The following is a 26,365-nucleotide window of genomic DNA, read 5'->3' as shown; positions in this document are numbered from 1 at the left end:
AACACTTGCTGTCGTACTTGTTTGCACAAAAGTTTATTTAAAAAGGCTTGAAGCAACATAAGTTTCATGAAAAGAAATTATACTTTTATCTTGAACAGACCTCAAACAGTTCTTGACTTTTCATGAAAGAAAATACTTTGGAAGTACTCTACAAAAATGTACAAAAAGATTGTTTTCCATGAGGCTCATCGAATGTCTCTCAGACTAGGATGTCCTTAAAGAGCTATGACCGTGACTGTCGGAAATCCGTAAAGATTTACAGAGATCTTCAGGGTAAGGTACATTCAGTTTTATGTTGTCAAAGCATCAAGCTTTGCAAAAGATGTTTAGCTACGCCTAAAAAAGATGACGTATAGAAGTGTTATACAAAGTAAGAAAATATTTGGACCCAGTATTAAGAGCATGAACCAATCAAACAGTTACAAGGTTCTCATAAATGGTCAACAGATTCATTTCACATTATTTTGCAGAGATGTATATGACGTATTATCTTGCTGAGATTCTCTTTGGCAATAACACAATCCAAACAGATGAACAGCCAGTGAGCAGATTGGGGCAAAAGCGCAAAAAGTAAACAAATAACTGCAGCAGATCATGCATGTTTACACAGATAATTCCTTAATATTGATGTGACAGGAAAGTGAATCATTTCATTCCACAGAAGTATAACCTGTGACACAGAAATACACTGATAATGACATAACATACGATTTAACACGTCGCAGATATCAAAATCGTAATACAAAATCCTTTTGTCTTCCTTTTTCCTTTTCAAAAGTTTGTTTTACAAAATTTTGCACCGGAAATTGAAGAAAAAACAGGTAAACATGGCTTACATGAACATATACGTTATATGCTATTAAAACATTTATTCCGCTTTCTTGTTTATCTACAATTAACCATAAGCTGCCAACTATGCCCCTGAAAGCAATGGACCACGGTAAAGAGCTCTTGTCTCATATCAGCAATTTAGTTGGAATGATAAGTACACTTTCCATCCATGTCTGATGACGACAATGTTTACACCACATTAAACAAAAAGTATATGGCTGCTGCTGTTGTATAAGAACATACTGCTTGTAAAAGAACATCAGACTTCATCGGTTCTTGATATAAGACGTAGGAAGACTGCAGGAGTTTGTGGGGCAGAGGCTGTCCTTTTTGCTTTATCATTCTTCCAGCACCAACATGATTCCTTAAAGCATTTTTGAAAAAACACATAATCGCGATAAAAAGTAGAAAACGTTTAAAGTCAAAAAGGTGCTCTTTTGGTTTCTTCCAACCAAAGTTCCAGGCAAGATGTCCTCTTGTGGGTCTCTGTAAGGTTAGTGTTCGGTTTCCATCAGTCTAAAGAAGGATTCAGTCGAGGAATCTCTGACAGGCCTTTTTCCAGCGGCAGGCGGTGCACCACTGGTCTCGGTGTTCAATGCCGTATACCTTTCGGCATTTCTTGGCTTCACCCCGAATCCTCCTATTAATAAGATAGAAATTCAGAGTTAAATTTGACATCTAATTTCAATACAAATCAAAATTAGCAACTGACAACATTTTAAAGGTGAACTATGTAATTTACACTACTGTTCATATAAGTATGGTTTTTTAAAAGAAATTATTACTTTTATTCAGCAAGATTGTCAGTGAAGACTTAAGATTGTTACAATTTTTAATTTCAAAAATAAGTTCTTTTGAACTTTCTATTCCAGAAAACAAAAGTATCACAGTTTCCACAGAAATATTAAGCAGCACAACTGTTTTCAACATTAGCTCTATTCAGACAGTAAATTGTTTCTCATGGGGACGTAAGGTATTTTCAACATTTTTAGAGGCCAGTCGGCGGTTTTGTTGCCATCCGAATCCAGAAAGTCTGTGTTTTTCTCCTACCACGTGTAAAAAAAAAAAAAAAATTCTGTCTGAACTGGACTAGAATTAATCCATCAGAATTTAAATGTACTGTGAACATGTTTTGTATTTTGTAGTTTTATATTTGTTACTATGATGTTATTACTCTTCCCACCCAATCTTGGTTACATCAATAAAAGTCATTACAGGTGGAGAAATGTACTACATTTTAATGGAAAAATGATGAAAATTTTTTTTTCTTCAGAATAATTGGTAGTCATCAGTTTTGCATAATAATGCCAATCATTTTCTGATTTCAAGCTCAAGTTTTTTTAATCCAACCATAAATGATTCATAAATGGTTCATTAATGATTGACATCAACAGTAAGAGATTGAATAATTACTAAAAACACAAACACATCCCACCTTGAAGTGCAATGGTTTCTTGGAGGTGAAACACTGGCAGGATGTGGCCTGAAGGTGGCATTGTTATTTTGGAGCCACTGTTCACCAACACTAACAGAACGACGGCGGAATGGTAAGCCCTGGGGAGCAGAGAGAGAGAGAGAAAGAGAGAGAGACCACCATTAGTCACAGAATGACGCACTGCAGGTTATATTACAGCTTCAAACACTACAGTATAAACAATGCATCAGTGCAGCAAACCTGTGAACTGTTATAAGATATGCATTAAGGCTAATACATGACACCTTATTTCAGGAGATATTAATCAACAAGCAAGATGTTTAAAACTATGCAAGCAAGCTCAAAATATGCAGATCACAATTTTTTTTGCATGATTTTTCATCCTAGTGCCAAGCATGTGTTCAGACAAAGAGAAAACCGTGTCCTCGAGTCCTCTAGATGGCACTGCAATACCAGCCACATTTCTTGTGGGCAGAACAAAGGACACAAAAACAACATGTGCATATCACTCCCATTTCCAGTGTGAAAACACAGAACGCCTTTGAGACCATGTGGTGCTTTGCATGTTCCGAAAGCCGAAAATGTTTCAAAACCAATCCATTACCAATAAATACTGCCAGTGAAAAGCCCCCTTTTAAGACATCTGTGCTAAGATTTCTCCAGCTTTGTTGACTCTCACCTGTTTGCTCTGGTGAACTGTAAGAGATGGAGTCCAATGACAGGACACAGGAACAGACACTGGTTTGCTCTGAGTCACAACCTGAACGGGTGGAGGAGCCTGAGGAATGGACATCAACATATTAAACATTCATCCATGTTTGTTCATTTATGGGCAATTTACATGCAAGTGACATAACACTGATCATGTCTTTGAAGGCACTAAACGCCCTCAAGAGAAACACATTGTTTAATTGCACCACAACAATACCAAGCATCTTACCTGGTAAGAGTGCTCAGAATGGACCTGCCAGAAGCTGCCCGGGGCGGACTGGCTGAGTGGGCTGGGATGGAGCATGTCCGGGGTGGAGGGAGATGGGGGCGTGAGCCGGCTAGGACTGGATGGAGAAGTACAGGAAGGCCGGTGGCCACCAGAGGGAGTGGTCTGTTCCAAGTCCTGATAGACTTCAGTGTAGTAGAAGTCTTCTTCCCTTTGGGAGTGCTCTTCACTTTGTCTGCAGAAAGCATAAAACACAGTATGATTACGATAAAAATGTCCCAGATTGTCCCACTTGTAAGAACGTATGGTTGTGAAACGCAAGGCTTGTGATGCTTACCCAAGATGAGAATTTCGAATGTGACGTTTGATGCCCACTACTGTGGTCAGTATTTTTCCACAATTTGGCCACAAGCACCGATATGCAACTTTTACCGAGTTCTAGAGGGGGAAAAACAACGTAAATAAAGATAAGCCACATTCTCCGTCAACCAAACCCTAAAATAGTAGGTTTTGCTCATTTTATTAGGTTTTACAATGTACCTTGCGTTTCCTTGGTGTTGGCTCGTTGAATAACATTTGGTCCAGTTCCATGTCCAGGCCTTCATCGACGAGAGGGGCGCTCTTGTCCGTCTCTGCGATGGGCGGGGATGGGGCAGGGCTTCCGTTTCCATGGTCGCAGCTCCAATATCCACCATCAGACAGTTCGCCACCACCATTTTCCATTCCACACAAAGCTAATACAAACAAAAATAAGAGGTAAATGAGAAGATGTGTTTCATCAAAAACGTAAATGTCCTTTAAACCAGTGGACAAGTGTCCAACATGTTAATCATATAAATTTCATAAATATATAATGTATTTAAGTATGGTATAATATAAATTAAATAAATTATTTATACTATATAAACGTAATGCACAATAAATTATAATGTATAAACACTACTGTTTGGGGATCAAAGATTTTTTTTTAAAGAAATTAATGCTTTTATTGAGCACAGATGCCTTAAATTTACATGTAAAGACATGTATAATGTTATAAAAGATTTCTGTTTCAATTAAATGCTGTTCTTTTGAATTTTCTTTTCATTTAGATTCTTGAAAAAAAATTTAAATAAATCTGCACAACCATTTTCAACCATGTTTTTTGATTTCTGAAGGACATTAGACACTGAAGACCGGGGTAAAGGCTGCTGAAAATTCAGCTTTGCCATAACAGGTATAAATTACATATGAAAATATTTTAAAACAGAAAACATTTTTCAAATTGTTACAATATTTCACAAAGTTACAGTTTTTACAGTTTTTGGTGAGTAATACAAGACTTCTTAAAAAAAAAAAAAAAAAAAAAAAAAAAAGTAAAAATCTAATTTATATAGTTATATTTTATTCAGAAGTTTCAAAATTTCAGTTTAGTCTGGTTAGGATCTTTTAGGATTGTAAATTTTTTTTTGATGATAATCAATCCTGTACTAGCTCCTTCATTTAGACTAAGTTTTACTAATGAAAACTGTTTGTGCAGTTGTTAGGGATTTCTTCTTGGTGACTAACACCTATCTTAGCAAGCGTTGAGTAATCTCAGTTGGTTTATGCCAAATTTGAGCATTGCATTGCTGCTTGCAACTTTTCGAAAAACAAACATTAAATGTAATGTTCTACTAACCTTGAGTTGCGCTCCCCAGAGCCGAGTGCTGGATGACTGGACTGCACGACAGACTTGTAAGCACCATTGCAGCCATAATCTCATCCATGTCCACTGACTCTGGACTCCTGCAGTGTCGAAGTAGAGTTATAAAGGAGCGTTTTTCATTCAAAAGGTCAGCATTCGTGATTCAGACAACTATAACACAACGTACCTTCTGGGCACATCAATGGAGGAGGAGACTGCGGAGGTAGAGCTGGACGTGGGGCTGATCCACACGTCTTCCAGCTTGCGATGAACATGCTGGTTGAGCTGCGGCAGGAAAATAGACACTTCATTGTCCACGTGGTTATGCTGTTCGACCACACCTCCACATTCTTGGCCGCCACAGTGCACATACACCTGAAACATATCAGGTAAAACACCATGAAGAGGCTGAGCACACCATTGTGTGTTGTGTACCACGCCTAAATGAGAATACCATTCATATTTTGATTTAGTCTACAAGGATAAAACCTACCCTCTGTCCCGGGTAAAGCTTGCTTCTGTGAAGCCCACTGTCCGGGCATCCATGGGGTCCCGTCTCTGTCAGGCCCTCCGCTGAGGAACCACACACCAGGGTGCCCAGTGGGGACCGTTTCCCAAGTCTGGTCTTCGGTACCATTTTCTGTTCCAAGCACCTTGTATCTTCTTGTATAGCGGCGCTATTCAAACAACGAACAGGAAGCTGAGAAGAGGAAACCAAAACATGATTACTTTTTGGGCCACTCAGCACATTTTATTGTCAGAAAGAGAGCCTGATGTTCTGTAGATAGTAATTTTGTGTACGTCACATTTGGAGGTTTTATTATGCCAAAAACATTTCTCTCCATTTGGACACCCTGCTCTCTAGATATCAGTATCAGCACCGGAAACTGAAAAACCAAATGGTCGACCAAAAGTTCTAACCAAACAAAAAGGTATTTATGACATAAAATCATATTTAATACATATATATGATTTATAATACATCTAAACATGCACCATTACAAGTGTATTACATTTTCATTTACAAATTCAGGAACAAACGAAAAGACAGACCACTGTTGTATGCATGTACAAAATATTAGTGTTAGTCTCAACATTGTTGTCACCTGTTGTCAGTGAAATCAGCCTGAGTCACCAACAATCCTTACGTGAAACATCCGGCAACTAAGTGTCAAATGGTTAAGACATCACAGGACGAATGATGCAAAATTTGAGGTTTACGTGCAACTGTGCACAGTGACTATGAGTCATTGTCAGCACAGAACGAACCAAGCAAAAACTACTTTAAACTGACGCAAGGTCATAAACTGCTATGGTCATGCTAGACCCTCTAACCTCAGAATGTTCACCCAAGAGTTTTAAGGCACAGAGAAATTGAGCATTATTACCAGCTGCTGTCAGGTATTAAGTTTCCTCTGTTCCCGTAAAGGGTGATTCAGAGTAATTGCAACTGATTGAAGTGCAAATTTCCTTGGTTGCCAAATACTACACATTTAACAGCATGAAAGAGAGAATACTTCTTGTATTTTTTAATTTGTATTATGTATAAAGGTGAATTTTCTTTCATTCAAAATGTTAATATCCTGTAAACCAGTGGATAACTGGCACTAAAGATTTCTGTTTCAAATAAATGATGTTCTTTTGAACTTTCTATTCATCAAAGAATCTTGAAAAATGTCTGTGTTTTCAACACTTGGTATTAAAAATATTTATTGAACACCAAATCAGAATACTTCTGATTTCTGTAGGAAGTGTATTAGTATTACATATATATACATATATATATATTATATATAAAACTGGTATGCTATTAGACAAATGAATAACAACCGAGCAGAAAAATACTGTGCAAACCATTAAAAGTACTTGATATTGTGTTTTTCTTTCAAGACATGTCAGTTACACAATATGCAGTAGTTAGAATGTACAGTATGATTACAGTATGATTCTGAGTCTAATAGAACTATTTTCTTTTTTTTGAATTGAAAATGAAAAATGCAAATGTCTTTTATTTACATCCATCCTGCATCAAAATCCGTTTTCTTTTCGTAAATCTGTTAAAAATCGCAGTCTAATTACATATGAGTGATTATAAAAAAAAGTTGAAAAAATAAAACAAAATGTGTATGATATGGTTCTGGCACACGAATGCACATTCAGAACCAGCGATAGAATGTTCCATTGGTTTCCGCTAATCGGCTCTTTGCAAAGAACCGGTTCAAAAAAAGACTCGCCAATTACGTCATAACGTAAACCGTCACAGCGTGTTCCCGGCGTGGCATATTACATGTTTCTAAAACATTCCCAAGCCGCCATGCAGGCACGTAGCACTGTTTATTACAGTTTTATATGTATAAAGGTGATTACTGTGATTTAATGTTCCCCATTCATTCTGTTAGAGTCATGATTCAAGAACAAAATCAGTTAGAACTTATAACTTTGCACTGAACAATCTAAGGGCTGATAGGTTTATGCACGGTTTAATAATACAATAAATATAAACTTACATACAATTATAAATCACAAACGTTTTATTTGTAACATTTCTGCTGTTTGGCTATTAAAACAGCTCGTGTCGGACACGTTCGGAAGACAAGCAGTCCGATTCATTCACGTTGAGATCGGTTTTATGAACCGGCTCAGTCAATTCATTGAACACACATGTGACTCAAAAGAACCGTTCGTTCAGGATTCATTTATCCAGAACATTAATAACAGCGTTTGAGTTGCTCCCCACATGCTCGCAGACGCGACGCGACTAGCGCGCACAGCAGATTATCCATCTAATATTCATTTAAAGCGTTTAAATGCTGTCTTTGCAAAACTGACCAGCATTTAGCAGCTGAACAGCTAATCTCTCCCAATGCGAAAAAGTTCGTTTTTGCAGATTTTAAAGCCGAATTAATGAACCAACTGACTTTTTCCACACACCCCGCCCCCCCCGATTCTTCTCGTTAACTGTTTTTCACAACAAATGCAAAAGTTCACAGTTGTGTTGACATTGAATCGGTACAAAACCACTAACACAATCGTTCTCCGAATAGGTTTTAAATCGAAGCACTACATCGCATAAACAAGCCACAAGTATCAATCATTTAAAAGCCTTTTCATATTAATTCACTGTAATAATGCACTAACCTCAGTGGCACCAAACAACGCAGTCTTGATTGAGAAGCATACAGATAAGACACGAATACAGAGGGAAAACTTTCAATGAACGCTGCGCACGTACCTCTGCCAAATTTCAACACACCCCCTTTCCACAAGGCTCGCTCTGACCGGCTGTAACTTGAAAATGTCCTTTTTCAGAGCCCAGAACTGCTTGCGTTCAAGTATTCAAAATCCCGGCCTGGATTTCTTACGGTTTCAAGTAACTGTACACGTTTGATAAAGCACCGAGACCGTAAGAACACCACTATTAAAGCGGTCTGTTCTAAGCAGTGTTCACTTTACATGCCATAGATGAGGCGAGCTTCTGTTTGATTTAGTTTTAGTCCGCATTGCTTCTGTGTTACAGAGACGAGCCGTTCCAGTGTAATCCGGTACCGTGTTTACCACTCAGCGCCTTCTAGCGGGCTTCTGCTCTTGTAGTAAACAACCTGACCATGTGGTAGGGATGTCGACGCTCATTGGCTGAACACCGCTTTCCAAGACACACGCCCTACAATTCCAACTTGTTTACGCAGAAGTTGAGGAAGGGTCAAGAAACACAATGGACACACATTGCGCACTGTATTTCACGTACTCCCACATCACTTTTATTTAAACTCTGCTGCTTTGCATTGCTCCTGTAAAATGCATTTAAACAGGAATGCAGAGAAACAACGTGCAATGGCTGCATTGTTGCATACTGTGCAAATAATGATTTTAAACTGCGTATTTGTTATATTTGTGCGCTTTTTATTTCATGACATGAAGTGTGCATTAAAACTGCAATCATTTAACAATCGTATATGTGTCTGCAAAGTGCAGGATTTGTTGCTGTGCATGTGTGCACATCGTGTTCCTTGTAACTCGTGGCTGGTTGATGTTGCACTATATGCAGTTCCTTTATAGAATTAACCTTGGGGTCATGTTTGACTTGATTTCGGTAAAGAATATGCTGTTATAAAATATACAACATGAAGTGATTCAAATGCAAAGATTTGGCTAGAGTTGTCTTCACGTTTTTGAATAACTCAAATTGTTTTGTTTTCAACTGTTCTCCAAAATTATACATTTTTGTTTATATCATAATGTGCTTTGGAATCAGAAAATACGCATTTTTAAGGGGGTCTACTAACATAATCGAGTCAATTCATTGTAATGGTTTGCTATGAGAGGGTTAATCATATATGTTATAAACATATGTTTACCTAACAGCAGCAGGTATGTTGTCTTTAAACGTACAATAGGAATAGAAAGCATCGTAAGTTCAGTAGCTGTGTTTTTTTTTTCAGTAGCTGTGCTTTATAAAGGGGGTATGAAAGGGTTACGTAATACGAGCTTTCCCAGTCCGGTGGCACCGCCGCCGCACGCCATTGGTCAATCGCTGTGACGCAGCTCTCCACGCGCTGCGCTCGTGCATCAGTTGAGGCCAATGAATGCGTACGTGCGCGAAAGCACATACACGTGCTAGAACATAACAGAACCCGCGTTCCGCACGTCGGCTACATATCCTGGTGCGTTTCCCAAAGACCGCAAGAACATCACGTGAAGAGGGGCTTTAAACCTGACAGTGTTTTTTATTGTTATTTTATTTACTCATCATCGAACGTGAGTATTAAGCGTTCCAGGAAATAGGTAAAAGATCATAGGTCAAAGAAATAGGTCTAAATATACTTTAACATAAATATATATATATAGCCTGTATATTTAAAGGATGTTGTCACTTCCACGATTTCGACATGTTTTGGCAGCTACGTAAATAGATGTTTATGATAAATGCATGATGCAAACTTTTTGTGCAGCGTGATTTTTATATTTTCACAGTGTATTTGTGTGTATGTGTATAAGCAAAACACAAACAATTGCATACGTTAAGAATTTATTAGGTAAGGCATGCAAATTTAAGATATTGTAACACCAATGAATCCAAACCATGCTTAGCATTTACGTACCAGGTTGATTCAAGAAATTTCCCTAATTTTTAAAGAACTGGTTAAAAACAAAATGGCCACTTGAATATGAATCAAAACACCCTCAATAATGTTTGGTGAGACAGAAACCCCAGGCATAAAACATTAATATATGTAACGTATTGTCACAATGTAAGATTCTGTGGTAAACGCCCCTGTAGTGAATGCCTCCTTTTATATGCCATCTAATATTTGATATATTACGTATTATTTTGCTTTAGATCTAGTTAGGAGTTCAACATAGTTTCTATTTAATATAAGGATCAATGACAAAAAAGGATGTCAGAAATTACAAAACTAAATTGTTTAAAACCATGCGCGTAGACAAAGTTCATAGAAATGCATGTTGGCTTCATAGATGTTCTTTTTAAATGTCTAAAAATGTTTGACATATTCTATATTTTTCAAGGACATTTTTTACAAAAATCAGGCACAAGTCAGTAAAATTGTTTGATGCATGTTGTTTACACTACTCAGACTTACCAGTATCAAAAAAATACTGCTTTTTATTTTTAAAGAAAAATATTTCAGATCTAATTATTTCAAAGATTATGCAAGAATTTCAGCCTCTAAATGCCTTCATAAAAGTAAAAAAAAAAAAAAAGCCCCAATACTATGGAGCAAAATATTTCCCTAAATAAAAGAATAAAGTCAATCTCACCCGAACAAGAGGGTTAATTCTAAAGCATCTATTACTTTAATTACATCATTCATGCCCACAGGTATAATACATTTGTTCAAAACCTTAAAGTATTCATTAGTATGCTGCTATTTAAATCCATAAAGTTAAACATATACAGTCTACAGAACAGTTGATCTGAGAGATGAAGTCTATATTGCACCCCTACTAAGAATGAATATGAATACGGAATAATTTCACAATACTGGACTTCATAAGAAAAAGATAAAAGTAAAATCTTCATTTTTGTTTAGGTCTCTTTGGTAGTGATGCCGACACTTCCCCTCTCCTCTTCAGATGGAGATGACACCTGATTTTAATCTGTGTCCCCCTGAATAGAGATCCCTATTTGTTGTTAAAACAGGTATGGCCAGAAGATCAGGCTCCCCCTCTCCTGAGGGACATTGACCATTCTTGTCTGAACCATTGCATAAGGATTCAGCTTTGAATCAGTCCAGTCAATGCTGAGGGACCGATCGGGGGGCTCCTATACTCTCAAAGTTTGATGAGCACTTACAGGAGTCAATGCCACAAAGCAGGATCTCAGCCTGGCTTCAGAACGATACAGAAACCATTTATCTCCAAATAGTGAAGGGGTTTGTTTAGTTTGAGCATTTCGGGTTCATAATAAAGATGGTGGAGGCTCTCTGAGGGTTGGTTTCCACCATTTAAAGTTGGTGGTGTTTCGCCTATGGCACCGACTCCATTTTTGTCATCTGAATTAAAAAAAAAATAATAAGAAAGGTACTTATATGTTTGTATTGTCATGTGAAATTTCACTCAAAGAGTATTTTAAAAGTAGAACAGGGTCATCCTTACACTCTCAGATAGCTTGAAGTGTTACCGAACCCTCAGTCGATGTCCCAACCCCACCATTTATTTGAGTTGGTAGGCTTGAACCTGCAGAAAGTACAGATATACAGTCATACGTCAAACCATTACTGTATATTTCTCATGTGTGGTGAGATTTCACTGGGATGAAATGACTTGTGGTTTCAATTCCTCGCGATGATCTTTTTGTCCTGGAGAGACATACCGTGTGTGAGAGTGTGACTTCTCCAGGGTTTATACACAACGCCACCCTCCACAGCCTCTAAACCTTCAAAGACAAGATTGAAGTGAATCCGCTGAGTGGGGTTGATAGCATTGCTCAGAGATAAACAGATATTCAGATTCAAAAGAAATTCATTGTCGTTGTCAACTTAGTTTACCGATTTCATCTTCTGTGATGTCATTAGTAGCAGGGTTTTGTCTGGCACCTTTTGAATCATCCATTTTTGCCTGTTCAGTTAAGAATTACAATTGAGCACAAGATATACATCACATATATGATCATTTATATAAAACAGTAATATTGTCATATTTTTACAATTTAAAATAATTTTTATATTTGATTATATTGCAATATATTATATATATTTTTAAAATTAATTAATACTTTTATTTAGCAGTGGGATGCATTAAACTAATCAAAAGTGGCAGTAAAGCCACTTATGTTACAAAAATAAAATAAATGCTGTTCATGGAGCTTTCTATTTATCAAAGAATCCTGAAAAAAAAAGTATCGCAGTTTCCACAAAAATATTAAAACACCAAAAAGTGTTTGGAACATTGACAAGAATGTATTAATTATTAATAATTGAGCACCAAATCCGCATTTTAGAATGATCTGGAGGATCACGTGACTAAATGACATGTTTGCATACATTCAAATAGAAAAGTTATTTTTTTATATTTATATTTTGTAATAATATTTGACAATATTATCATTTTTATTTTGATCAAAGAAATGCAGTCTTGGTGAACATAAGAGACTTTTAAAACAATTAGCATAGGATGACACTCACCACGCTCACAAGTGTGGATGCTTTCTGCTGCTCAGGTGGACTGCTGCTGCCACCTAACTCAAATGAATGTCTGCAAAGTAATAAATCAAAATGATTTGAATGATTTGATGAAGTGTGTGGTCGTGCTTCTGGTGAATTTTTTTTTTTTTTGCACCGAATCAGTTGTGACTTTTTGTTTAAAACACTCGAGTAACAAACCCAATTTATGCCACTAAACAAGAATTATTGCCAGTGTAATAAAGTTTAAAGCCTAAAGTTTATTCCACATGCACTGGAGTTCTTGACTGGCCATTCAAACTGCAGCTGAGGGTACATCGCCAAATAAATATAAATTAATCTCAAAATAAATAATGAATCTTAAAATTGAATTGGATTAACAGTTCAATTCTTTTTTAACAAATAATTGCAATGCTTATATGAACTTGAAACCTGAATTTCTTCATTTATTACGCACTGGAGTTCTTGGCTGGCCTCTAGTGGTTGAGATTAATACTACAACTAAAAGTACAATTTCCAAATGAAAGTGAATTAATCCAAACCCTTTCTATTTATTTAAATTTTTATTTTTTCCCCAGCATGTGTCTTAATGAGTTTAAACAACGTGAATGACACTGAAATGCTAACTGTTATTTGACTTACTGGCTTATATACAGTATAATCACTTCGCACAGTATCCTGTACTACTCATTTGCTTGGCCTCTTTTTCATGTATTCATATGTCAAGCATGAGCTAATATGAGTAAGATGCTCTCTGTGTTTTGTGACAGAGCCACATTCCTTACAAATTCCCATAGTAGAAAAACTTGATCGTGATGTCTAGGTATGTAGCTTACAGCAACAGAGAGGGTGGCTTGCTGCTACATACCTATAGGACATGTATTGTTGCCTGTTTCAGTTGACTTCATCTTTTAAGGCATGTTTTTTTTTTTTTTTTTTACCAAAATCCACAAAATCTAAAGGGTTAAAAGGTTACTCAGAAACCACTCACTTTTTACAGCTCGCGCAGAGAACGAGGAGTGCGATGCTAACAATGAAGAGGACGGCTATGGAGAGGAATGCAGCCTCTGGCTGCTCGGTGACCGCCCAGCCTACTAGATCTGTGCCAATTGGTGCCATGATTGTGGTACCTACAGGAAGACAGATCAAATGTTGAATGCATTACTACATGTACACAAACACTGGGGAAAAATGGTGTAGAACCAATTTTCACTCAGAACTTGACAGTAAATTTCATAAAGAATTGCAAAGCAGCAGCAAGTAACGCTAAATTAAACATGAAATTCTGAAGTGGAAAAACTGATTTTTTGTATTTACAACTTTGAATAGTCATTTTTATAATTCTACATGATTCTTTACAGAATTTATTTGATCATTTGGGTCCTCTTCTCAATGATATGGTGGCAATTATTTTAAGTCATAAGTCATATGTATATAAAGTGTATAATTATTAGTCTTATGATGTAGACATTTTAGAGAGTATAGTCACTGCGGACATCATACAGTTTTTAATTGCACCTGATACCTAGTACTTTACACAAAATAAGCCAGCTAGTTAAAAATACATTCAGAGTCCTGTCACAAAAAGTAAGTCACGTACTTATCATGAAATTCAAAAGCTCTCTTTTATATTGACTGTTTTGCCTATCTCATGAAGCACATTGGTTACCACAGAAAGAAGTTTTAATATAGGCTAATGTTTGCACTGGAATTACAGAAGTCAGTTTTCATGTTGGCAAGTGCTGCAATAAAGCAGTTTTAAAGCAACAGAACACACCAAATGGGAGGAGGAGCTGTACTCGAGCAGGCACAGTTTGCTCTTGATAAACCAGACGAGGCCTCTTGTTCTTCTCTTAAGGGCTCTTAAATAGGAAACACCAGTGCAGGGATCATTCACCCAAAAATGAAAACTCTGATCATTTACACCAAAGTCAGGTACTGAAGTTTTCAAGCTCACAAACAATACCATAAAAATATCATAAATTTGATCCAAGTCTTCTCAGGCCATAAGAAGGCTCTACATGACAAATAGATTAAGTATCCATGACTGATTTGTGATTGAATCATTCATTTGAGTCAGATCTTATGAATGAATTGGTTGGTCCAGTTGAGTAAAAACAGTCTGAAACTGGATCTGACTGAGTTGATCAAATTACCAGCTCGCAGTGGTTAACAGCTCTCTAGGAAGGAATATTTTTTTTTTTTATTGAAAACCTTTACATTTCAGCCCGTTTCTCACACAAATCTATCGGATTCAGAAGACTTGGAATATTGCACAAGAGTGGTATGGACTATTCTTATGATATCATTATAATGTTTTTATTTCCTTTTTGAAGCTTGAATTTTCCGTACTCTTGTAATTAGTGTGTTGTCTGGAATAACAAGAACGAAAATGTTTTGTTTCACAGAAGAATGTAAATGATACAGATTTGGAACAACATGATGGTCAGTACTGTAAATGTAATTTTTGGGTGAACTATTATATAGAATATAGAAGGCACATTCTATGGATTTAATATTGCTCGTTTACTATTCGTATAAAACATTAGCTGGGATTGCTTTTGTAATTTTACCATGACAACAAATCAAACCAGTATAACCGCATTTTAATGAAATTAAAACCATCTTTCTTGGTGGTTATTCTGTAGTGACATGTCTTGAACGTATAACTATAATTCCAACAGTACTACAGGTACAGTAGGTAAACCTCACCCCAAAACCAAAATGACACATGGAACAGGTTCCAGAACAAAACTTAAGAGATCCACCTGCTCTTAGTCATTTACGAAGAGTGAGCAACGCACCTCACCCAGTTTCACTGTTCGATTATTACGCTCATTGAACAATAAGAATGTAAGACCGAAGAAACTTTCTTAAAGACACAGAGATTAAATAATTAACTATATCATTATTTTTAAAAAATCTCCAAATGAAGTGTTAATGAACAAGTCAGGAAACACTTTCATACAACATGACAGGTGCAAAGTATGAGCAAAAATATAGTGGAAAAAGATAAAGTACCTGTACAGATAATAATTCACTCCTTCTGTCAGTGAACTCTTGTTTGAAGCGTTCAGATGCAGTCCCTGGGCAGTCTCTCCTCTGCTCTTGTATCCTACATATCAGTGCAGACAACAGACATCTGTCAGCCAGCTCCTGTCAGCGCAACACTGACAGGAAGGGGGGAAAAAAAGCTTTGACAAGCCCCATTTCCTCATTCTTTCATTCGCCTGCACACCAGACAGACTGCCAATCACTCATTAACTCCTTATGTAGATTCCTCCCTCTCACACCCATTTTCAGATTTACTTGCTGATATCCAGTTACCGAAGCAGATCAAACCAAAAAGATTTCATGGATGACGTTATACCATTGTGTTCATTTATCACAAACGAAATATGATCAGTACAGAACATTACTGTAATGTAGGGACTTACCATTTCAGATAGCTACTCTTCTTTCGGACGTGCCGAGAATCTGACAAACCTGGAAGCGCCGCCACCCTGGAAGGGCTCACCTAACCTGCTTATAACCTGCTAACTAGTCTCTTCATGTGTTTGTTTTTAGCGTAATTAACAGGAAATTTGTATTTACACAAATTAAAGACATGTACTTAGAACCCTGGGAATATTTATAAAGAATTTTCTTGCCTTTGATGCTTGTTTCCAGATAAATCTAATTTGCATATGATAAATGGTGTAATGTTATAATATAGACGAGACGGAGGCTTATATTTATTTATTTTTTTTTTAAATAATCTTTTTGAATCACATTCTTCAAACTAAATTGTGTAACTGTATCTCAACTGTATCTCAAATGATAACATTTATAATTTATTTGTAAAACAACATTTTAAGTGTAATAATTACAGACTTTTCAATGAGATATATATAATTTGATTTTATATCCAATTCTGTTATTGTTAACTGAAATTATTTAATTTGTTTTTGGAAATTGATATAAAGCTAAAATAAAATAAATTTGATGAAAAATATATTTTAAACATAAAAATGATTAAAAAACAAAAATAAATCAATTTTTATAAAAATATGAATACATACTATAGTATATAAGACTAAAATAAAACTAAAAAAGCATTCTTATATATCTTTATATTATATACATCTCTTTAACATTTCTGCTGAATAGTTCCCATTGTGACAACATGCCCCACCCCATAACCAATCAATTTGTGTATTTTTTTCATAACACGGAAGGAATTTTCAATAGCCTTTTATTTCTAGTCAAACAAAGGTGTTTGTACAGAACTTGAATTTACATGGGGTTAACAGTGTGGAAAAGAGTGAAAACGTACTCTAGCCTCTGTCTCCTCTATATGCGCGAGTGGTGTGTGGCTTCGTGGTTTACAAATTACAGCTTGTAGGTTCAACACTGAGTGCTGAAAGGGTGATTTATGAGTTCTCCCAACCCATCCCTCCAAGGTGATTGTCCCTAAACATGCACTGCAAGTTGTTTAAGATAGAAAATATTTGCTAAAAGAAGACAAATGCAATGTAATACTTGTGAGCTATGACACCAATATGGATCCACAGTTGTTCCTGATAGCGGAGGCATAACGTCATCTCTGTCTGAGAGCAGATCCTCAAGCCAATCATATGAAAAGCATTATGGGATGTGAAAAACATGTCCAAGATATGAGACTAGAACCTTTAATCTGATCTGCGAGTGGCTGTATATTTTATGTTGCATGTCATTAATGAAAGCGGGTTTTCTCTGCTGCTATTTCTGGACACTGGCATGCAGTGTCATGCCTCCCACAATTGTGCATATCACCCAGGCAACCATTTAGAAAAAAGCGCTTGCATCCAACTCTGTCTCTTTTGTTGTACTGTGAATACTTCATCCTTGCCGCAGCTGCTCGCATGCCGTCAATGTGACCGGCCAATGCAATGCAAAGGGCTCTATGGATTTTTAAAGGGAAACACACCTCCAATAACCACAGCTGCTTCCAGCTGGGTGGGTTTCTTTGTGAGAGCATGGCACATGTGCACTCTGTACTTACGGATGCTTACTGACTTTGCTTGCCATGCACGTGTGCTGGACGCAGCCCAGACAGGAGCAAATCAGCTGCTCACACAATCTCCCCCAGGAAGAATTTCTGTCTCACACTCTGCCTCTTTCTCTTAACCAGTCTATTCCCTGCTAGAGATGCACTGATAAGCTGTTGGCTGGAGTGGAAGACTTGTGCACAGAGAACACAGATGCTCTACATGTATTAGACGGACACACACACTCACTGTAAGATGCCAGCTCATCTGAGCCTGGCAGAGCAGGAACGGGAGTGGAGGAAGACAGAGCTGGGTCTCGCTGCGATCTCGGAGAAGGGTCGGATGAAGATGTGCGACACTGCGAGGAAGCAGAGAGGTTGGTGAGATGCAGACGATAAATATGACTATTCTGTTCACATATACAGTGTCTAAAAACAAAACTGCATACAACTTTGAGCATATGCATCCTAAAATTCTGGATACAAGCATATACTGATCCTTTTAGTTGGCATGAAGCTATTAGATATACCCATTTCACTCTATATACTAAATAACAATGCATTTCTGCATGGTTAGTTCAGATAGTGACGTATTAGGAATGGGTTATGTATGTGTGTGATGATGCTAGCTGTGCTAAATATGTTTATAAGGGTATCACATCACATGATAGACTTCTGTTATGTAACGCCCCCCGATGTCAAGCTCATATGCTTTAATTTTCTTAGACCAAGTGACTAAAATATGCATGCAAATTCAGCAGTTCTGATAGGTTCTGCATCCGTCGTGCTCCACACTTCACCCCTTGATAGCATTGTTGTGGTGATCTGTAGTGTAAAGTTCACCTTAAAGAGTTCAGCATCACCACGTACTCTTTAGTCAGGCGCTGAATTTGTTGTTCTACACAGCGAGGGTAAAACAAATGTTGCCTTTGTAATGATCTACAGGCCTTGGGCTATCTTGATTCAGAGGACAAAGTCAAAACTGGCATGAGACAGGCCTCATGTTCATCTTTATATCTGCCTTTTGGCACTCAACTTTTGTTTATAAAGACACTGAGAAAGTGTTGCATAGTATGGGAGGCCAAGCCTGTATTTGTTAAAATACACTACTTAGTTAAGTTAATAGGTTTATTATCAGAGTACACTAAACGCAGAATTATCATCTTTTATAACCCAAAGGTATTAATTCTGGGTTAAGTAATGTTGCATGCTTGTAATGCACCGCTTTTAGGTTTTGCTGCGTTATGAAACTGAGATGCTAAATGTATACAGTATGAAGTGTCAATGTAACCTAGAGTTAAGAAGCCTTTTCTGTATGTTGCTAAAATGGTTAAAAATATATCGACTAGATAGATTTAATTCCAAGGATGAAATTTAATTAAAAAAATTAAAAAAAAAAAAAATTCTACTGTTAAACAGTCATTTTTTAAAAAGATAGTATTATAAATGAAAATAATGTTTTTAATTTTAATATATTTAAGTTTTTTTTTTGTTGTTTTATTTCTGTGATGGCAAGAAACATTTCTTATTATCATCAATGTTGAAAACAGCTGCTTAATATTTTTGTGGAAACCATGATACATTTCTTTCAGGATCCTTTGATAAATTGACAATGTTATAAAAGATTTCAAAATAAATGCTGTTCCTTTGAACCGTCTATGTCTTCACGGTCACTTTTGAACAATTTAATGCATCTTTGCTGAATAAAAGTATTCGTTTCAAAGGAGAAACTCCCATGAGACAATGGGATTGGTACTTGTCTAATATCAGTTTATCAATGAAACTGATACATGCGTCACTCAAAGGTTTGAAGTAACATCCTTGTGTGCTTATTTCAAGAATTTTTACAGACAAAGAGATCAATCACGAATGCTGCCACTATGGTATGCAGTCCTCATTGTCGTAATGTTGTAAATCATCACACCCCTGACCTTCTAACCTGTCTGTCTGATTTTCAAACTGAGTTGAAGAGTTTGGTAAACTTCAGCAGAAAGTGTAAAGACCAAAAAACTAAGAGACATTCACGTTTGGTGTTCATTTATCTATTTTGTCTGAGCACTAAGTAAACAGCCTCTTTTTTTTTTTTTTCAGATTCCAGATCTGATGTGAAACCCACAGCCCTGGAGCAAAAAAGAAAAGCATGTGCTCCACCGAACATTAAATCAGCAGAGATTAATATCACCAAACTAAATGGAAATAATACAGGTCTAAAACAGCTAATATTTTTCCATCAATTTAATTTGCATTTTTCTTTCTCAAAGCCTCCAAGTGTCTGAAACTGCTGCCATGGATACAATGTCAATAATGATTCACTCTTTAGAGCTGAATCTTCCCAGTTGCTAATTTTTGTCATTCATTCCAACATGGATTTATTATATTATGCATGTAAAATTTCAGAATGATTATTTTGTAATTTAGAATCAAATGCGCTGAAAGTGGACGAGAGACTGCGATTGGCCCGGGAACGCAGAGAGGTGTACCAAAAACAGCTGGGTATTTTTCTTACTCTGAACATGTAACATCATAACCAATTGAAGAACAAGCAGAAAGCTTTAAGTTTTTCTTGGTGTACCTGAACTGTAGCCCTGCGCGAGCGTGGTTGGCTGGCAAGGGAAGAGCGGGCCAAGCAGTTCTACGAGAAACACCTTGAGGAGCGAAAGAAGAAGTTGGAGGAGCAGCGACAAAGAGAGGAAAGGAGGAGGATGGCGGTCGAGGAGAAGCGCAAGCAGAGGCTCAAAGAAGAAAGAGTGAGTTTATGCATGAGAAAAATGGTGACCATTGTTGTCTTTTCAGAAGCATGAGAAACAAATTCAGTCAAATGTGTCCAGATTTTAGACTGTGTATACCATCTGTTTGTGTGGGTTTCATAAACACTGTAGCACTGTCTGCAGCAACTATGATGAAAAATTGCTGTGGAGGTTTTTCAACCATGATTAAAAAAATACAGAGCATGGGATGATGGGAGTGTTTTCATCCTGTGCTTTAGGAGCGTTATGAGTCTGTGGTGCGGAAGACGATGGAGAAAAGTCAGAAGGCCAAACAGAAACCTGGCCACTGCTCACGAAGGGTCACCAAGAATGAAAACAACGGTGAATATTCAACGCATGATTCAAAACGCAATAACTGCCACCAAATCTCTTCTAGCCTTGCATCTACTTTCCCCAACTCCCTTTCTGACCACTTTCTGTTAGTTGCTCTGCTTTCTGCTCTCCTCTAGCTAAACGCCGCTCTCTTAGTCAATGGGAGATTGACCTTGTCCGTCGTCTTCAGACTCCTACCGTCTCTTATCTAGCCAGAAGCAGGAGCGCTGTGTGTCTGTCACGAGACACAGGTATCACTTTAGATTGAGGAATTCACAAATCACAAGGAAATCACAAGTTTGGAACTGGATGTAATAAATATCGGCTTCCCGTTTTCTTCTTCTTCTCCTCATGCTCATTGCTTAAACCTATTTCTCTATACTCATTCATCCTCATTAATTCACCTCATACAAAAAACAAAACACCATACATCTTCAGCTGTTCATATTTGTCGTCGTTCAGCCTCATGTCACACCATGAACTCAAGCACCACACGAAAGCCCCAGGTGCATTGTAGGAAAGTGCCAAAAAGGCCTGCAAGCTCAAGTCCAAACGTCACCATCCGCAGAACCACCAACAGAGAGCTGGTAAGAGTTCACATTCATTTTTAGACCATTTGTTTAAATCTAAAAATAAATGACTCTTTGTCGCATGACATACTGCATGTAAACTGCATGTGGTTTTTACAAAAAATATTTCAGGTGGCAAAAGGCAACTTTGAGGGACTGGACTTGAAAAAGCCACAGCTACAAACAACAACAAACGAAATTAATGCCAAACAGGACACAAACCCACCAGAGAATACTGTCCTCCCAACATCATGGTACATTTTATATAATTGTACAGCACAATCTCTTATACTTAAGCAAAAGTCTTTCCATATTATATCACTGCTGTCTAGAAGAAACAATACATTATATGACAGTAATTTTCAGGTTTATATCATTGCATGTCATGTAGAAGACCAACTGCAAAGCAAAACTGATGTAAGAAACATCTCCAGCAGTAAATTGCAATTTTACGTTTTAACCACAGATGGCGACAGAGAGGCAGAAATTCTGTAGTACAACTTCATAGAGATCTAACTTGTGATTTTACTTTCTTACAGGAATGAAAGAACTAAACTTAAGTTTCCTCACACTTTCAAAATCACAAAATTATACTGTTGGTCATTATGATCCGTTCTCTCTTTATTTACCCGTTTCCAAGGCTGCAGAACAGATCACACATCAGACAAGCCACACTTAAACAAGATAGTTTGCCTCCACTGCCAGAAGAGGAGGACCTAGAATCTGAGGAAACGCTTGCTCAACCATGTCTGCAAGATAACCAACTCCAGTCCAATCCAGTTACTAATGGGCCTCCGAATCCACGAGCAGGCTCTCAGATTCCTAATGGTTAGTGAAAGACTTAGACACATTTTATAATAATTCCCACATTTTAATAATATTAATAATTCTGTTTAAAACCTTTTGCTAAAATGACCTTTTGCTAAGTCAACAAAACTATGAAATAATATTTTTTTCTCAAATTTAGCATCAAGAAACAATTTATTATCTCTCTCTTTTTTCTATCTATACTTTATATCTTTCATAATATGCATAAATTAATATATGTATATACATATATTAATTTATGCATATTATGAAAGATATAAAGTATAGATAGAAAAAGAGAGATAAATTGTTTCTTGATGCTAAATTTGAGAAAAAAAAAGAAAAATTATATATATATATATATATATATACATATATATATACATATATATATACACATACACACACGCATATATCAGTGCTTCAAGATTAATCGCGATTATTCGTATTCAAAATAAAAATTGTGTTTATGTAATGTGTGTGTACTGTGTATATTTATGTATATAAATACACATGCAGTATATATTCTGAAAATATTTAAATGTATATATTTATATAATTTATATTATAAATAAACATTCAATATACAAATATAACATTTTTCTTAAATATATACATGCATGTGTGTGTATTTATATATACATAAATATACACAGTACATACATTACATAAACAAAAACTTATTTTGGATGCGATTAATCGCTTGACAGCACTAATATGTATATTAGTGCTGTCAATCTCATACAGTAATTAATATATAAAAATTCCTCTCTCTCTGCATTTTTGCACTTTCAGGACCAAGTCAGATTGGAGACGCAGCACAAGTCAGAGCTGCTGCTTGGACTACAGACCCTGAAAAGGCCACTCGCCTGCTGACTGAGAAAAGGAGACAAGCCCGACTCCAGAGAGAGAAGGAGGAAGAGGAGCGCAGACTGAAGGAGGAGATGGAAAGGTTTTTTGTGTTCTTACCTTCCTTCCATTAGTGAAAGTCCTCTTTTGTGTCTTAGTACTTTACAACTAAATTGTATTTGTAAAATGAAAAGGCCACAATTTAAGTTGTTCTTTGCTGAAGTAACTGGACAGTTAAATATGCTAAAGTTACAATTCGGTATTTAAAAAAAGACAGTTTGAACTTCATGATGACAGATATAAATTCTTAAAGTGCATTAGGCACCTAACTGAACTTGTGTGGCTCATCTTTGCAGAAAGAACAGAGAGGCACTGGTCCGTCAAAGAGCTGAAGAACGAGCCAGACAGGAAGCAGAGGCCCTGAGACTGGAGGAGGAGAAGAGGAAGAGAGAGGAAGAAGAGCGTCTCAGGGCTGAAGAGGAAAACGCTCGCAGAGAGAAAGAGGAGGAAAACAGGCTTCAACAGCAGGTATTAAAAGCTTTTGGATGTTTAAATCATTTATCCCAACCTCTGTTAAAACATTTGAAAGTGTAAAACCGAAAAGTGAATAAATTTTGAGCTCTGGCTTGAATTTGAGGCCGATTTGACCAGTGGGGAAGTGCTCAGGAAAACAATATTGTCCATTTGGTGAAAAAAAAAATATACACATCAGGCTTATATAGTGATTTCTATGCTCCTTTCACTGACATACCATCTTACTTGTCTTTTGGACAAGTTTTTTGGCTTCTGACCATTTGTTTTTTCCCCTAAAATAAAGCTAGGATCATATCATGTTAAACGGATCATTGGAAATAATAAAAAAAAAAAATCCTATAATCTCCATAATGTATTCTCAGAGAGAGCAAGAGGCTCGTCAGAGGGTGCTGGCAGAGCAGCAGAGACTGGAAAGAGAGAGTCGTTTCCAGAAAGAGGAGGCCGAACGCCAAGAAAGGAAAAAGGTACAACTCAGAAACAGACAGCTGTTTAGCTAACTGTGAAATTTCAACCATAAAACCAGAACACCGTTTACATTTTGAATATTGCAATTCAAAGCTTTGGGGTCAGCACGTTTTTTTTTTTTCTTTGAAAGATTAAATTGAAAGCGTTAAATTTATCAAAAATGACCAGTTTATCATGGTTTCCACAAAAGTATTTAGCAGCACAACTGTTTTCAACATTGATAATAATAAGAAATGCTTCTTGAGCAGCAAATCAACATTTAAAAATGACATCTTAAGATTCATGTGACAAAATTCAGCTTTGTCATCACAGGAATAAATTAAAATAGAAAAAAAGTCACTTTAAATTGCAATAATATTTCACAATATTACTGTTTTTACTGTATTTTGATCAAACAAATGCAGCCTTGGTGAGCATGAGAGGCTTCTTTCAAAAACATTGAAAATCTTACCGACCCTAATGTATATTGTGCTTTCAATTTTTCCCAAATCAGCGTCTGGATGAAATCATGAAAAGAACAAGAAAGACAGACTCTGATAACAAGGTAAGACTATCACTGGCAGGAGCTTTGTTTATGCCACATCTAAGAGGCCCTGCTCACTTTTTGTCCCCTTTAGAAAACTGCATCAGTGAAGGACAACTTGCCTTGTGAGAACGTGAAGCCTGTAATCAGGCTACCAGGTCCAGGAAAAACACCAAAACTGGAGCTGAGGGACGAGGAGGAAATGCTTCCTACTGTGGCCTTCAAGGAGCGACGGTCCTTCCGCAGTCTTTCTGGCCTGGATGAGATACAAGCCCATCAGCAAACCGGTATGTGAATGCATTTATTTGACTTAATGTAAATCTGCTTTTAAATCTAACATAACTAAATATATTAAAGTTAATATTATGCAACTCAAGTTTTGATTTGATTATTCAGGGACTACATTAAATATTATGCAAGAATGTTTTTTTTTTTTAAAGATATCTAAAGTAAAAACCTTTACTTGGTATAGTATACTATTAAATGCATGCCTCCTGTTTTATATGATATATATTTTATTCTATTAAATTCAAATTTGAAACTTGTTATACAGTTGGTATACAAAATGTTAATGTTTCCCCCCATGCTTCAGAGGTTATTTAACCCACGGACCCGTCATATGATGCCAAGACCATCAGAGCAACTTCAGCAAGCTTGTCTTTCTGAACAACACAAAAACAACATATGCACTTGATATCCCTGCACTTTAATAAACCTGTAGTTTAATAGTCACACTTCCTTACATTACAGTTCTCTACTGCCCAATTAAAATGCCTAAATTGCTGCTTGATTTGCTAGAGTGACTTCATGCATCGCTCAGTAGCCAGATAACTTTGGGTATGTGGTAAGATTCACATAATAATAATAATAATAATAATAATACTTGAATAATACTTATTGATTAAAGGTAGACTACCCACCAAACAAAACTTGAAAGATTCATTTTTAAGCTTTAATTGAATCATATTTTATATTTTAGCCAGTACGTTTATGGTGTTATGAAGAGAAATGCTTTCTTCTCAAATGTCTGAGTAGTGATATAATAGTCTTATGGATTTATCAGGCTTTTTTATAAATATACACATGTAAATGGTAATTCACCTGCACGAATGCATACTGTACATTACAGTTTAAAAGTTTGGGGTCAGTACAAGTTTTTAAATAATGAATACTTTTTTTTTTTTTTTTTACCAAGAATGCATTAAAATGATCAAAAGTAACAGTAGTGACTTAAGATTGTTACAAAAATAATATTTAAAATAAATGCTGTTCTTTTGAATTTTCTAATCAAAGGATCCTAAAAAATTTATTAAACTTTCCACAAAAATATAAGCAGCATAAATATTTTCAACACTGATAATAAGTTTCTTGAGCACCAAATCAGCATATTAGAATTATTTCTGAACGATTATGTAACACTAAAGACAGGAGTAATGATGCTGAAAATTCAGCTTTGCAATCACAGAAATAAACGAATATATATATATATATATATATATATATATATATATATATATATATATATATATATATAAACAATTAAAAACTGTATTTTAAATTGTAATAATTTCACATTACTATTTTATTTATTTATTTTTAAAATCAAATAGCTGCAGCCTTGGTGAGCATAAGAAACAAAATCTTACAAACCCCAAACTTTTGAATGGTAATGTCTGTGTATTTTATATCCAGATATCTGTGCTAGAAACTGTTCATGTAATTTAAGGATCTCTCTTTGCAACGCTGCTGCTTTGAGTCATGAGGGCACACACATATACAGAGGTCATTTTCCATCTGTCCTTATTGCTTACCAGTGCTTTTGTGTCACAGTATTACACCAGACAGGTGAGCTCATGAATTTCCACAGTTGCTGGTTTTACACTGCTGCTATTTAGCTGTTCCAAATAAAAGCACCCCCTCCCCACCCCCTTTTAATAAATGACAATTTATGATTATTACGTGCTTGTCTGCCTTATAAACATTACTATAGTGTGCCGGTACCTGCTGACCTTGTGCAACGA

General features: G+C 36.3%; 3 protein-coding genes across 7 annotated transcripts; 1 reads left to right on the top strand and 2 right to left on the bottom strand.

Moving 5' to 3' along the window:
* Positions 1-5: 5 nt before the first annotated feature.
* Positions 6-8,437, bottom strand: znf395a (zinc finger protein 395a). Of its 2 annotated transcripts, none has more exons than XM_058749718.1 (10): positions 8,008-8,437; positions 5,363-5,569; positions 5,057-5,244; positions 4,864-4,970; positions 3,744-3,937; positions 3,541-3,641; positions 3,207-3,438; positions 2,946-3,044; positions 2,267-2,385; positions 6-1,471 (listed from the first exon to the last, which is right to left on the bottom strand). In XM_058749718.1, the coding sequence occupies exons 2-10, from the start codon at positions 5,504-5,506 to the stop codon at positions 1,360-1,362; spliced, it is 1,296 nt and encodes a 431-aa protein (XP_058605701.1). In that variant the 5' UTR covers positions 5,507-5,569; positions 8,008-8,437; the 3' UTR covers positions 6-1,359. The 2 variants fall into 2 exon arrangements, with proteins under 2 accessions (XP_058605701.1, XP_058605700.1); XM_058749717.1 differs by having other exon boundaries at positions 8,102-8,437.
* A 1,043-nt stretch (positions 8,438-9,480) lies between these two features.
* Positions 9,481-25,531, top strand: map7a (microtubule-associated protein 7a). 3 transcript variants are annotated; one of them, XM_058750016.1, is made up of 16 exons: positions 9,481-9,624; positions 17,662-17,894; positions 19,609-19,722; positions 19,936-20,010; positions 20,101-20,264; positions 20,504-20,606; positions 20,735-20,848; positions 21,036-21,184; positions 21,299-21,420; positions 21,807-21,994; positions 22,769-22,925; positions 23,179-23,350; positions 23,719-23,820; positions 24,315-24,365; positions 24,439-24,631; positions 24,937-25,531. In XM_058750016.1, the coding sequence occupies exons 2-16, from the start codon at positions 17,774-17,776 to the stop codon at positions 24,945-24,947; spliced, it is 1,836 nt and encodes a 611-aa protein (XP_058605999.1). In that variant the 5' UTR covers positions 9,481-9,624; positions 17,662-17,773; the 3' UTR covers positions 24,948-25,531. The 3 variants fall into 3 exon arrangements, with proteins under 3 accessions (XP_058605999.1, XP_058606000.1, XP_058606001.1); XM_058750017.1 differs by lacking the exon at positions 19,609-19,722; XM_058750018.1 differs by lacking the exon at positions 20,735-20,848 and having other exon boundaries at positions 21,060-21,184.
* si:ch73-204p21.2 (uncharacterized) lies at positions 9,883-17,876 on the bottom strand. 2 transcript variants are annotated; one of them, XM_058750019.1, is made up of 8 exons: positions 17,768-17,876; positions 15,531-15,624; positions 13,501-13,639; positions 12,513-12,582; positions 11,877-11,946; positions 11,702-11,764; positions 11,485-11,565; positions 9,883-11,381 (listed from the first exon to the last, which is right to left on the bottom strand). In XM_058750019.1, the coding sequence occupies exons 3-7, from the start codon at positions 13,626-13,628 to the stop codon at positions 11,489-11,491; spliced, it is 408 nt and encodes a 135-aa protein (XP_058606002.1). In that variant the 5' UTR covers positions 13,629-13,639; positions 15,531-15,624; positions 17,768-17,876; the 3' UTR covers positions 9,883-11,381; positions 11,485-11,488. The 2 variants fall into 2 exon arrangements, with proteins under 2 accessions (XP_058606002.1, XP_058606003.1); XM_058750020.1 differs by lacking the exon at positions 17,768-17,876 and having other exon boundaries at positions 15,531-16,065.
* Positions 25,532-26,365: the final 834 nt, after the last annotated feature.

Source organism: Onychostoma macrolepis, chromosome 17, assembly GCF_012432095.1.
Source record: "Onychostoma macrolepis isolate SWU-2019 chromosome 17, ASM1243209v1, whole genome shotgun sequence".
Taxonomy (NCBI): Eukaryota; Metazoa; Chordata; class Actinopteri; order Cypriniformes; family Cyprinidae; genus Onychostoma; species Onychostoma macrolepis.
The sequence above is the reverse complement of the archived record's forward strand: the minus strand, read 5'-3'. Positions and strand labels throughout refer to the sequence as shown.

What these genes read in the sequence shown, in the direction of transcription:
- map7a (XM_058750016.1), top strand. Translation starts at nt 17,774, where the DNA reads ATGCCAGCTCATCTGAGCCTGGCAGAGCAGGAACGGGAGTGGAGGAAG. An exon ending in CACCAAGAATGAAAACAACG is followed by an intron (nt 20,607 to 20,734) that starts GTGAATATTCAA and finishes GCTCTCCTCTAG; the next exon opens with CTAAACGCCGCTCTCTTAGT. An exon ending in CTGAAGGAGGAGATGGAAAG is followed by an intron (nt 22,926 to 23,178) that starts GTTTTTTGTGTT and finishes TCATCTTTGCAG; the next exon opens with AAAGAACAGAGAGGCACTGG.
- si:ch73-204p21.2 (XM_058750019.1), bottom strand. Translation starts at nt 13,628, where the DNA reads ATGGCACCAATTGGCACAGATCTAGTAGGCTGGGCGGTCACCGAGCAG. An exon ending in CTCTGCGCGAGCTGTAAAAA is followed by an intron (nt 12,583 to 13,500) that starts GTGAGTGGTTTC and finishes ATTACTTTGCAG; the next exon opens with ACATTCATTTGAGTTAGGTG. An exon ending in AAGTCACACTCTCACACACG is followed by an intron (nt 11,566 to 11,701) that starts GTATGTCTCTCC and finishes TACTTTCTGCAG; the next exon opens with GTTCAAGCCTACCAACTCAA.
- znf395a (XM_058749718.1), bottom strand. Translation starts at nt 5,506, where the DNA reads ATGGTACCGAAGACCAGACTTGGGAAACGGTCCCCACTGGGCACCCTG. An exon ending in ATTCGAAATTCTCATCTTGG is followed by an intron (nt 3,439 to 3,540) that starts GTAAGCATCACA and finishes TGCTTTCTGCAG; the next exon opens with ACAAAGTGAAGAGCACTCCC. An exon ending in ATTCTGAGCACTCTTACCAG is followed by an intron (nt 3,045 to 3,206) that starts GTAAGATGCTTG and finishes TCCATTCCTCAG; the next exon opens with GCTCCTCCACCCGTTCAGGT.